The following is a 12,638-nucleotide window of genomic DNA, read 5'->3' as shown; positions in this document are numbered from 1 at the left end:
GTCATGCTTGCTTGTCTATTCCAAAAGCTGTACCTGTCCGGGAGAAACATCAGCATCATGCCACTCTTTCATTCTTCCAAGAGTTAATTCACACATGGTTTCAGTTTCACTCCCATATGCAGGTTGAATTATTGATTTTACGCCCGGAGAACATTTTGTGTTTTCTGCAGAAGATGGAGATCTCAGAGTTAAGATAAAGAGAAAACAATGGAAATCAAAGACATGATTCTTAAAATAAACAACACGTGCTTGCCTTGCAAAACAAGAAAAGCTCATGAACAGAAATATCAATGAGTTTTAGTGAGAGACAACAACAAGCACCAGGATGTCATCTTTATTCTAATTAAATGTGGTCTCAGTGTGACACTGCACATAGGGGACTGAGGTCATGTTACACTCACAACTCAGCTGGCACCTGCCCTCCTCCATTGGTTTGACTGCTAGCACAACCCTCCCGATGATACTATAAATTTGGCTGTCACTTTCAAAGAGCACCTCAGAAAGCCAGAGAAACCAGAACTTCTGCTTCAGCAGTGACTGAACGAAATTCTATACTCTTTCTAACTTTGCTTTTATTTCTTTTGATACCAACCAACCCATCACAATGGCATCTCAGGTCCGCCAGAACTATCACAGCGACTGCGAGGCCGCTATCAACCGCATGGTCAACATGGAGTTGTGTGCCTCCTACACCTACCTGTCGATGGTGAGTTACTTTCTTTTTATTTTTTTTTTTATTTTATTGATTTTATTGTGATCATTCCATACAAATAAATCAATTTTTACGAAAAAAATAGTATTGAAAACAAATCAACCCTCATCCCTGAGAAAGACAGCATGGCCAATGGAGTAAAACGTAAAGCTTGTAAAAATACAGGTGAGTTACTTTCTATCAGTAGTGTGTGAAGATTTCATTCTGTGTCAGCTCCTGCCTGAGGGGGCCCTCTTGATGAAGTCTTTAGGCTTAAAATCACATCAGAGGAAAAAAATAATCTTTTAGACAAGTATATTAAGAGAGGCAACTGTCTGCTTAGTGTTGTCTCCATAAGGAGTTAGCAAACTGCTTTAATCATAAAACCTTATGCAGCTGACTTGGTTCTTAAAAAACTTTATTAAATTCCAAGTGGATGGCCCACAAGAGAGAAACAATACAACACATGGTTGCTAGGCTTGGACCCTTCTGCAATGGCATAATCTTTAAATCAGTTTCAAGTTCAGTTGTATTGTTATATGTACATGGTACTTTGAGATTTTTACTTGGGTGATTCCCACAGATTAGTGGCTGTAGTACAACAACAACAACAGGCAGTACCTTACATTAAAAGCACTGCCGGTCACTTTCTCAACACTTCTCTGTATGATCTGGGTGGTTATAAACCACCTCTGGTGAGTTATAGCTTTGAGGAGGACCACATGCATAATTGTTTGCCTAGACTCACCAAACACCAACCTTCTGGGTAACAACTTTCCATAGAGCAGCCACAAATGCTATGTAGCATTCTACTGTGGGCACCAAAACCAAAGATTTAGGGATTAGTTTCTTCCTAAGGTCCCAGAAATACATTTTGCGGGTTCCATTCATCCACTAATGCCACCTTTTGTACATATAAAATTCAACATAATTGTCTACTCTGTTCTGGGTTTCCAGTGGTAAAAAATTTCCAAAATTCCATTTTGTATTAGCTTTACTATGAAGGTAAAAGACAATCTAATCTTATTGTTTGTAATGATGCATGTGATGATATTTCTCAAAATGAACTGCTTGAGATACACTATTGTTGTGTAGAATCCAAAATCATATGACACGGGTGGTCTTGGGTGTGGCTGCATATTATGCATGGCAGGTGTAGCATCAGAGTGACCCTTTTAGGCTGTAAATGGATTTATGAGTGCATCGATCACACTGTCCACTCATTGATTCAGATGTTTGTCTTTTTTTTCTTAGCAATGTGTGCTACTACAGTATTTATTTTTTGATAAATGTGTATTTGGTTCACTGTTTTTGGACTTTTTTCATCTGGTGTTTCTGGCTTTTACAGTTTTAATTATTTACATCACTTTTGTGTTTATTTTGCTCACAATCAGGCACTTAGTGCAAATTTTTTGTCACTTGAACATCAGGAAAACTCTTATTTACTACTAATCAAATGTGAACCCTTCCTTGAAACCTTTGTATTTACTATTCACCAAACGTTCATATAATGAATAGTGAGTGAAGTATTATCTATGAGCTGGACCATAAGATCTTTGTAATTTGCACTATTTCCAGGCTAGCAACAAATTATTATGAGTCCCAAAGTACATAAGACCTAAAAACACATCCAAAAATGCCCAGTAGAGGTGGAAATCGCATCAAAAATCCTGGCTAGGCACATAAAGGACCTCGTTACATTTTTATAAAACAAAAGATTTATTCTTCACAAAAACTGCTCTGTAAAACTGTGAAGTTCTAAAGAGCACAAAAGGCACACAATACCTGTTAAAGGCAAATCCAAAAGCAAACAAAGTCTCAATGCAGAGACCAAAGAGAGGTCAAGAGAATAAAGCAGTATGTCAAAAAATTCAAAAACAATCAAAAAAGCACTACGCGCAGCAAAACACAACTTACCAATTGTAGAATCCATTCACGATGAACCTCCAGGGACTGTGGGTGATTCTACAAATTTACAGGGCGGAGGGGCAGTTCCTGGCTGAGGCTTTGCATGTGACTCTGCCTCTTTGAGGACCACCCACACAAAACATAGAACATAACATGGGCTTAGATACAGATACATTAGATGTAAAGAATACAGCAAATCATAAACAGAAGAAATAGTAACACATCCAAATAAATCAAAAATGTACAACAAAGACACAAAACAAGAATTTGAACACCAGCCCTGGAAGAAGCTCTGAATGACATGTGACACATGTGTTCTCTGCAAAATGACGAAGGTCCAAGTGTTTAAAGTCCTGGTGCTTCCTGTCTTGCTGTATGGTTGCGAGACATGGGCACTACCCAGTGACCTGAGGTGAAGACTGGACTCCTTCGGTACTGGGTCTCTTCAGAGAATCTTTGGGTACCGTTGGTTTGACTTTGTGTCGAATGAGCGGTGGCTCAAGGAGTCCCAAATGAGGCACATTACCTGCATTGTGAGGGAGTGTCAGCACTACGGCCATGTGGCGCGATTCGCAGAGGGTGATCTGGCTCGCAGGATCCACATTGTTGAGGACCCGACTGGCTGGACCAGTTCAATGGGATGCTCATGTAACACCTGGCTGCAACGGTTGGTCAATTCCAGAGGGTGGGACTGGACCTTCGTGTCTGCCTGGGGGGGTTGCCAGCCAGGATCCCAAGCTGTTTCGTCGTGTGGTGGTTGCGGCAACACACTGTAGCAGTGCATGCTCCCCAACCTGACCTGTTCATTGTTTTGTCTGCCTGTTGTTAGAAAATTCCTTAATGACGAGTAGTTTCTTTGATCCTGTTAATTATTTTGATTTGTATACAATCTAAACTGTGACAGCAACATCCTTACATGTCCAAACACAGTTTCAAATTCTTTGTGACATGCAACAAAGTCCTAAATATGACCTGAAATGGGGGGACCATATTTAAAAAGTGGTCATTTCTACATCATGTGACTGAAATATATGCAAATACCCTTAAGTGAAAGTCTGCAATGTGCACTTTAATTGCATCTGAATTGTTTAATTTGTAAATTTAAACTGTGGAGCAGAGGGGTAAATCAAGGTATGTGTCTTTGTCCCGAACATTACAGAGAGTACTGTATATGGAGCGAGGATCATTTAAGGATCACGGACTGATTGTTCTCAAAGATAAGGCTATGATATTAAGGTTTGGAGTACAAAATATTTTAGACATTTGGGCAACATCTTTGCATACATTTAATTTTAAATTATATTTATCTGCAGCATTTTTTGCAGCTTACAGTCCCATTTCATTCCAAACTTATTTCTTAACACACAGGCTCACTACTTCAAACGTGATGATGTGGCCCTGGAAGGCTTTGCTAAGTTCTTCAAGGAGTTGAGCGAAGAGGAAAAAGAACACGCCGACAAGCTCATGGAGTTCCAGAACAAGAGGGGTGGCCGCATCTTCCTGCAAGACATCAGGGTGAGAATTTGCTGTGGGGCTAAGAAAAGAGTGGGGAGCTCTGATTACCTTAACAGAAATTTAAATAAATAAATTTCAATTGGCCTAACAAATATATTATAAAACCAGCCAGCAATTTAGGGTCATTCTGACAGTATCTGGGTCCATGAAGGAAACAGTCGTGAATATGACACCAGTCCAGAACAAAGCCCACTCAAATTCATACTCATACTTTGACAAATTGGAATCATCAGTTAACCTGACAAGCTTGTTTTTTTTTTTTTTTATAAAATGTGTATCTGGAGATTGCAAATATATTAATACTCTGCATACACATATCCTAGCCGGAACAGATGCAGCAGAGATGAGACCCACTAAGATCCAGTAAGGGGCATTGCAGCACTCCTTAATCACAACTGTAAAACAAATAGAGCAGGTGTATTATCCAAAGTACCTTACAACAAGTGTCTTACACATTGTGTTTCCACAAATGTTCTTTGCTCCTCTCTCTCCCTCTATCTTTCTTTCTTTTATTACTCCACTTCTCTCAGACGACTGTTGTCCAGCTCCTCTCCTCATTCTCTCTGGGTGAGATTGAGCGGCTTCTTTTATCTTAGACCTGGGAGTACTTCCAATGCTAGGGCATAGCCTGACAGAAGCACTTCCGGATCGAGCAGAAGTTCCCGAGAGTAAGAATCACAAATTCTCACAGAACCACACCTCAGACTACACTTCCCAGTATGTCTTGTGGGTGTCCATACTGGTAGTGGTGCCCAGGGATAATGTCATGTAATGTATTGGGGGAGCATGTAGCCCTGACCACTTGTCTCGCCCGATTCTTCTGTCACACTGACCACCTGGCCGGGTATGGTTCTTCAATTCAGTTCTTCCGGGATGGCACCATACCTAGTTCTAAACTGGCATCTTCTGCCATCTTTGTGGCTAAGGCAGAGAATGCCTTTCTTCTTGAGCTTCCAATGGGCTGACCCATCCAATAGGTACCTTGCCCTATCTTGCAATAGGTGCTATCTACTATAATAGATAGATAAACAGATAGGGTTCAGTATTGTGGTAGAGGGCCTTCAGTGAGGCATCTCCCCATTTCATAGATAGATAGATAGATAGATAGATAGATAGATAGATAGATAGATAGATAGATAGATAGATAGATAGATAGATAGATAGATAGATAGATAGACAAGAATGTGATAACACACAACAATTCTACTTTTACCTCCACCTCAAGTGATACTTCAGTACTTGTTTCACGTGGCTCCTTACTTCAATGGCACTTATTCCTTAAAGCATTAGGTCATGTGACAAACCTTTCTACAGGTGTGATGCCCAATCAGTGTTCAGCATTTTCTTGTTTCATTCTCTGCTGTCCATGGTGCCTTGGCACACAGTTGTTTGCAGACACTGTAGCTTACAGATGGTGATATTGCTCGATCTTAAAGACCAACAAATTGTCATTGTTCTGGTTACTGCATAATAACATTCACATCACAGATAAGCTAACATTCTGCAACCCCCATTCTACCCTTGAAAACGGACCTGTCAAGGCTGACATGCCAGTGTGACATCAATGTTCTTTCTTTACTTTCAGAAACCTGACAAGGATGAGTGGGGCAGTGGTCTGGATGCTGTTCAGACTGCACTACTGCTGGAGAAGAATATCAACCAGGCTCTTCTGGATGTGCACAAGGTTGCCACTGATCGTGTGGACCCTCACGTAAGTATAAAGATTAGCATGTAAAGCTGTGCCAGACAGGCCATTTATTGTGCTCAAATCTCAAAGACTCAAGAGTAAGCCTTCATTTACATATAAAATATACAGAGCACAGAAGCTACTAGAGACATGAATTTGCAAAAGTGTGACACCATGAAATCCCACATCTTAAACTACTAAAAAACATCTGTTCATTTAGAAATAACATTTACCCAGTGAAGTCAAAGCTGACAAACACCTGTGCTTTGGTATCAAGTTGATGAATAAATAATCTGCCATCCTGTGAAGTTCACAACCTCGATGTAGATAATTTGAGTTATGTGGTATTACGAACGCTTTCAGACAGCAAACACAGAACAATGGGAGCTGCTCTTCATTTACCTTTAGAAATTTAAGAATTAGCGCTTTGGAGGTGATCTGATCTTTTTGGCTCAGATAGCACCACTAAAGCAGACGGATGAGTCCCCTATTATCTATCTTGGTCTCCTTCATAACTCCCTATTTTTGTAATTGCCATGTTTAGGGAAGCTCTGCAGTGGGCTGGCACCCCTCCCAGGGTTTGTTTCCTGCCTTGTGCCCTGTGTTGGCTGGGATTGGCTCCAGAAGACCCCCGTGACCCTGTAGTTAGGATATAGCGGGTTGGATAATGCATGGATGGATGTTTAGGGAAATCAAAAATTCAATGAATAATTAGACAATTGAAGTTGAGACTGAAATCATAATAAGCAGAACTATACTAAGTATGGTTTATGAGAAAGACTAGAGAGTCTTATTGTGCAGAAGACATTACAAAGGTTTATAAGGTGCCTGGTTATATAGAATAGTTTGTGGAGAACAAGTTAAAAATTATTACTTGCATTAGGTACTGGTGAGAAATATTGTGTGCAGCTAAAAGGTTTGTGTAACAGCAATAGACAAGAAGATCAAAGGCATCCATATTTCAAGGCTAAAGGTTTCAAACAATGAGCAGGGCACCATTTCAAAGATCAAAAGAATAAGCAAAGCTGATTGAAGCTGACACTTAAACATCAAATTTTCTGCAATAACAAAAAGAACGTAGGCAATGGCATGAATCTGTCCTTTAAAAGACTGCTATCCACTTTGGAGTTGATAAAGTTCTTGCTATCCCATCATTGCTTACCTGACCTGATTTTAAAAAGCAGGTTTAAAAATAGATGTTATATGAATATTGGAATTGTTTTTTATGCATAACATAAAGTTGTAGATACATAGAACAAGTTACCATAACAATGTGGTGCATAAAAAACAACTTAGGTCTTCATATTAAAGGTGTGTTTACAAAATGTAGGAGATGATAAATGTGATATGAAAATGATCCCCAGTCCAGACATGAAACTTCTTGATTCTCAACATCCCTTTCTATCTTAATTCCACAGCTCTGTGATTTCCTGGAGACACACTATTTGAAAGAACAGGTTGAGATCATCAAGAAACTGGGTGACCACATCACCAACCTGAGGAAGACTGGTTCCAGCAGCGGTGGGCTGGCTGAGTACTTGTTCGACAAGCTCACCCTGAAGGAGTAACCTGCTCATCTCCTCTCACAAATGCCTCCTGAAGAAACTAGACAACAACTTTCTAAATAAATCTGCACCAAGTAATCTAGAAAAGCATAATAAAGATTAGAGGCAAAACCCTTTGCTGCAATGTGTCTCATTAATGACTGAATGAACTTGGCTGGGTGCGATTCATCATCTGTGTCCAGTCTGTGCTCTCTGCAGTCTAAAAATAACTTGGATGAACAAATATCTTAAGTGATGAAAGCAGAGGAAAGATCTCCCCCTGCTCTCACCTGCGTAAATCCTTTTGTTACCACCAAATTCAATTAAATAATGTATGTGTGTGTGTGTGTTTACCCTGCCAGGGCCTTATCCCCTCCTTTTCAAGGATTTTTCCAGCCTTTCACACTATGCTTGCTGCAATAGGCTTAGAAAATGGATAGATGCATAATTAAAAGGGTTAATATTTGCCATTTCAGCATTACATTATCTGACATTGTGCTTGATTTGATATTTTTATTAATAATCCCAAGGGTAAATTGTCTTTTCGCTTGACCTTTAGGGTTCAGTGCACAGGGTTATCCAATGTACAGAGCTCTTGGGGCAATTTTCAGCATAAAGGTTTTGCTGCAGAATCCTTTTTGGCAGTAATGGGCTTTGAACTGCTAACCTTGCAGATACCAGCACAGATCCTTAGCCACAGAGCCACAGAAATATTCATTTATCATCTGCTCATTCAAAATAGAAATTAATAGTAATTGGAGCCCAGTAGTGGCTGGGCAGTCTCATGGCCTTGGGACCCCTGCAGAGTTTGGGTTTTTTTTTTCTGTCCTCCTGGCCATCAGACCTTACTTTATTCTTTGTTACTTCCATCCATCCATTATCCAATCCGCTATATCCTAACTACAGGGTCACAGGGGTCTGCTGGAGCCAATCCCAGGGCACGAAACAAACCCCGGGCAGGATGCCAGCCCACACTAGGGACAATTTAGAATCGCCAATGCACATCTTTGGACTGTGGGAGGAAACCAGAGTACCCAGAGGAAACCCACACAGACAAGGGGAGAATATGCAAACTCCACGCAGGGAGGACACAGCAGGCGAACCCAGGTCTCCTAACTGCGAGGCAGCAGTGCTACCACTGCACTGCCCACTTTGTTACTTAGTATTGCCAAATCTTATTTTTAATTTTTTTCTTTTTTCTTTCTACATCTTGTGAAGCACTACATAATTTGTATGAAAACGCGCTTTATAAATACATGTTGTTGTTGCAGTGTTGAGGGATGCCACATTGGCTATCCTCATTGAATCTAACATCCTGCACCTGGTCAAAGTGGTGTTTGTATGTTTGTCCTGCAACAGCCTGAGTTATTTTGTGGGTATTCCAGTTTTCACACCAAATAAATTTGTGTTGGGGGTAATCTGTAATTCTAAATTATGAAAGTGTGAGTGTGGATGTGGATTTGTGTGTGGCCCTGTCTAGGGCTGGTTCAAACACCCAATGCTTGAGGGAGGGACTGCAGCACCCTGTCATCCTCAAATGGATGATTTGAAAGTGTTATTCTGGTCAGATTGTTAAATAATTGGGTAGCAAAGCTTCTCCTAGGGAGGAGAGGAGAGTGGACCAAGATAGGCCAGTCATGTCCCAGTTATCCAGCTTTGTGAGATTGCCCCTAACCATGAAAGAAATCAGAAGGGGCTACAAAACAGCATCCACCCTTACAAATACCAGGTTCAAGATGTGTGTTGGGTGAGAACTTTGAATATTAAAAAGAGTACGCTTTTATTGATACATCTTTAAGTGCACAAGTGAGCTCTTTCCACTGACTGGGGAAGAATTCCCTCTTTTTAATTTACAGTGGCAAGGGACATACCTTTACAGTGACATTTCCATCAGCACTACTCACAAATGGTCTCCTGTCAATATTTCACTGTGGTTTTACTGATCACACCTCGCAAAGATGTGATATCAGCAAGGTGATATGTCAAAGGTAAATGCATACAAATCTAACCATACTGCACGTCAGGTCTGTGTTCCTACACCATGGCCATGTCCTATTACTGCGATCCAAAAAGATTTCAGATGAATTTACCTTCAGATCCCACAAAAAGACGCCAAATAAGGCAAAGCACCACTGAAATAAACCTTGTCACCCAACGTACACCCTTCTGCTCCTAGTGTGATATTTCCTAGAGCTCAATGGCCAGAGAGTCAATATCACCGTCCAGTTTTCAGTTATCCATCCATCTGTTTTCTGACCTGCTTATCCAGTTCTGGGTTGTGATGTTCTGAAGACTAACCTAGGAACATTGGATGGAAGAAGTAAATAACTAACTCTAAATTATGTGTATTATTTAATTAAAATAAATTAGCTTTATTCTCAAAGATCAAATAGAGCAAACCATGTGTATATTAAAAATTCAAATGGTATGATTTGCATTAATTGCTATGAATCTACCACTAATTCAAATCATCTGATGAACATACTGCTGCCTGAGTTGTCTTCAGTTAATGACACATTCTGCATCTTGTTCACAAATACCAGCTTGTGAAGCCCTGGTGCCCACAGCATGGTATCTTCTTGAATCTGGGGCATCAATACTCATGAAATTGAGATGGACTAATGCACTAAAGTCACACAAAACAAGACTGGTATAACTAAAGTACATTTTGCAGTTTATTCATATAAGTATTAAATAAATAAATAAAGTGCAGTTTCTCCAAGAAATATATAATCCAATAAAATCAATGCTCATCATGGGTGGTAAAATCAGTCTATAAACAGATAATCTAAACAAGGGCTAAAATCAGGTAAAAACACAAAGATGAAATCAAGATGCTTTTCTTTCTTCCACCAGCATACCATACAGCCTTTCTTCTCTTACCTCTCCTTCCTTATCCATCAGGTCTCCTCAGTTGGTAAGAGATGCCAGCAAGCACTCCTTACACTCCAGCCACCTCAGCTGGTCACTGCTAGAATGCCCAAGCTCGGCTTCATTGTCCCACCACTATCCTTTAGACATCCACAGGATGATCCCTTGAAGTCAACTGGCCGCACCTGCTCCTTGGGTGCTCAGCGGGAGTGACCTAACCCTGTAGCCCCATTCCTCTCAAATCCATGAGGGTCTTCCTCCTGACCCACTAGCCTCCTGCCAACTACTCTGACTCCCAGCTCCCAATCCTCTTCTTTCTTTACAAATTTTTCTTGATTTTTCACTCTCGTTTCTCTTTCTTTCTCTGTTGTTTCTTTCCTCAATCCCTTCTCTCGATTCCCTCTCAACCTCCCTAATTTCTATTTTACTCGGACTTCTCTTATTCCTTTTATGGCTGCAGGTGCTTTTCCTAACAATGAGGTAACTGGCTGAGCTGATCCAGTTCGCATGTGAATTCGCAATCAGCCAATCTCCTCATCAAATACTTCAGAGCTGCATGGCATTGCCGCGACATGCACCCACACCGACAAGCCTGAGCTGCACTGTTTTTATTACAAAAAATATCTGTCGCCACCACAGACCCTTAACACATTTCATCACATCACATATTTGGAGCATGTCCAAATATTTCTGTGTTAGATCGAATGTAATATAAAATAGCTTCAATGTGAAGCTGCATTGTTGGCCCTGGGGTCACAATGGATGTCAGGGAATGTGAGTGTGTGTGCCATGCAGAGGATGAGTATGGCATCCAGGACTGTTTTCTGCCCTTTGCTGCTGTTATAGGCACAGGTTCCTTATGACCATGAAATTAAAAGACCTGAAAAAATTGATTTGAAAATGTACCCCAGTGGTTAAAGATGGATAACACATCCCAACTGTAAATATTCCTGTGTGTCAGAGAGTGCTAATACATGTAACTCTTGTTACTGCTGCTTTGTCTTGGCTTCAGCATCCTGGGAACAAACCCCATGACTGGTGACACTTTCAGATTTACAATGAATGCTCTAGATAAGGCTGTGATGGACTATTATTGTTTCCCACTGTATGCTGTCAAGCACGTGCAAGTAGGAGGAAGCTGTATGGACCAGGCAAAGGTAAATCCATGCCAGGTCAGGGGCTGGTGGGGTGCACTAAACCTTCTCCTGTTATCTCTACAGACCAGCTGCGGGAAAACCTGTCTGATTCAACATTGAAGACGTCACTTCTGGCGCCCAAGATGATATTACTTTCCGCTTCTGGTGTGTAGGATGACATCACTTTCGGTTCCAGCGCCTAGACTAATGTCAGAAGGTCACTTCCAGTTCCCCTACATCACTTCTGGTTTAGTCACTTAAAACCACTGTCTTTCCAAACCTTCAACAGTTCATGTCTGGACTCGAACCAAGACACTTGTCTCTAAAATCAACCCTTTGCAGCCATGGATAATATACGGGTGGCTGCCACAAACTTAGTAAGTAATTACTTTAATATTTTTACAATTCAAATGCAAGGTTATGCACTCTGCAATCTTTCATAGGGACAGAATGATGACATTTTATATTGTGACCGTAGCTAACAATGGGGATCATTGATACAAATAACACAGTGGCATTCATGCAACTAACACACAGAATGGCAGCATTCATTGGAAACTGGCAAACCAAATGGAGACATAATGATCTCATTAAAGCAATGTGAAAGTAAATCAAATACAAAAATAGCAATTTTGCATAAAAATAATCTATATATATAATTCACTAAGGCAAGACACCCATGGAAAGGCAAGACAACCATGGAAAGCAAGCCGGAAGGGGCGTGGATTCAGTAAGCCGCCGACAAGTAAGACACCTATGGCGCACACAGGAAGGAGCCACGGCGGAGGTGAATCGCCATGTGCAGCGTGTAAAACGGTTTGCGAGGGGTATCCCATGGGATCCTTAAAACAATCCTTTACAACTGAGGTTAAAACACAATGAAGTAAGCAGTCTTTAAAAACCGAGTTTTCGGTTACAACGAATGACAATGTGCACCATAGCAAACTGCTTTACACGCTACATACAGCAATTCGCATCCACGACAAACATGCGTCTTCTTAGATGCTCCTGCAGGAACACGGAAAGTCTACATGAGTCCAAGGTGCATCTGGACTATGCAAAGACAACAACGACTCAAGTGACGAGTTGGAGGTAGGCACATGAGCGATGGCGCTCCGCCAGTTTTCAGTCACGGACGATTGTGTGTTGGTTCGTTCCGTGTATTGTTACAATGTTTCTTTTCTTGCTGATTTATTACATTACCGATTTTTCAAATATTAATTTTCTGCCTGTGCTTAGAAATCATTAAAAAACAGCCTGATTATGCGGCGTATGGTACGCCGCGG

The 12,638-nt window shown here is 40.8% G+C and overlaps 1 protein-coding gene across 1 annotated transcript; it reads left to right on the top strand.

The window, feature by feature from the left end:
• The first annotated feature begins 487 nt into the window (after window positions 1-487).
• On the top strand, window positions 488-7,482 carry LOC120543410 (ferritin, middle subunit-like). The gene is made up of 4 exons (XM_039776502.1): window positions 488-706; window positions 3,968-4,114; window positions 5,700-5,825; window positions 7,220-7,482. Exons 1-4 carry the CDS (start codon window positions 605-607, stop codon window positions 7,367-7,369), a joined length of 525 nt encoding a protein of 174 aa, XP_039632436.1. The 5' UTR covers window positions 488-604; the 3' UTR covers window positions 7,370-7,482.
• The last annotated feature ends 5,156 nt before the right edge of the window (window positions 7,483-12,638 follow it).

Source organism: Polypterus senegalus, chromosome 13, assembly GCF_016835505.1.
Source record: "Polypterus senegalus isolate Bchr_013 chromosome 13, ASM1683550v1, whole genome shotgun sequence".
NCBI classification, from domain to species: Eukaryota; Metazoa; Chordata; class Cladistia; order Polypteriformes; family Polypteridae; genus Polypterus; species Polypterus senegalus.
This window is presented reverse-complemented; position numbering and strand designations above follow the sequence as displayed.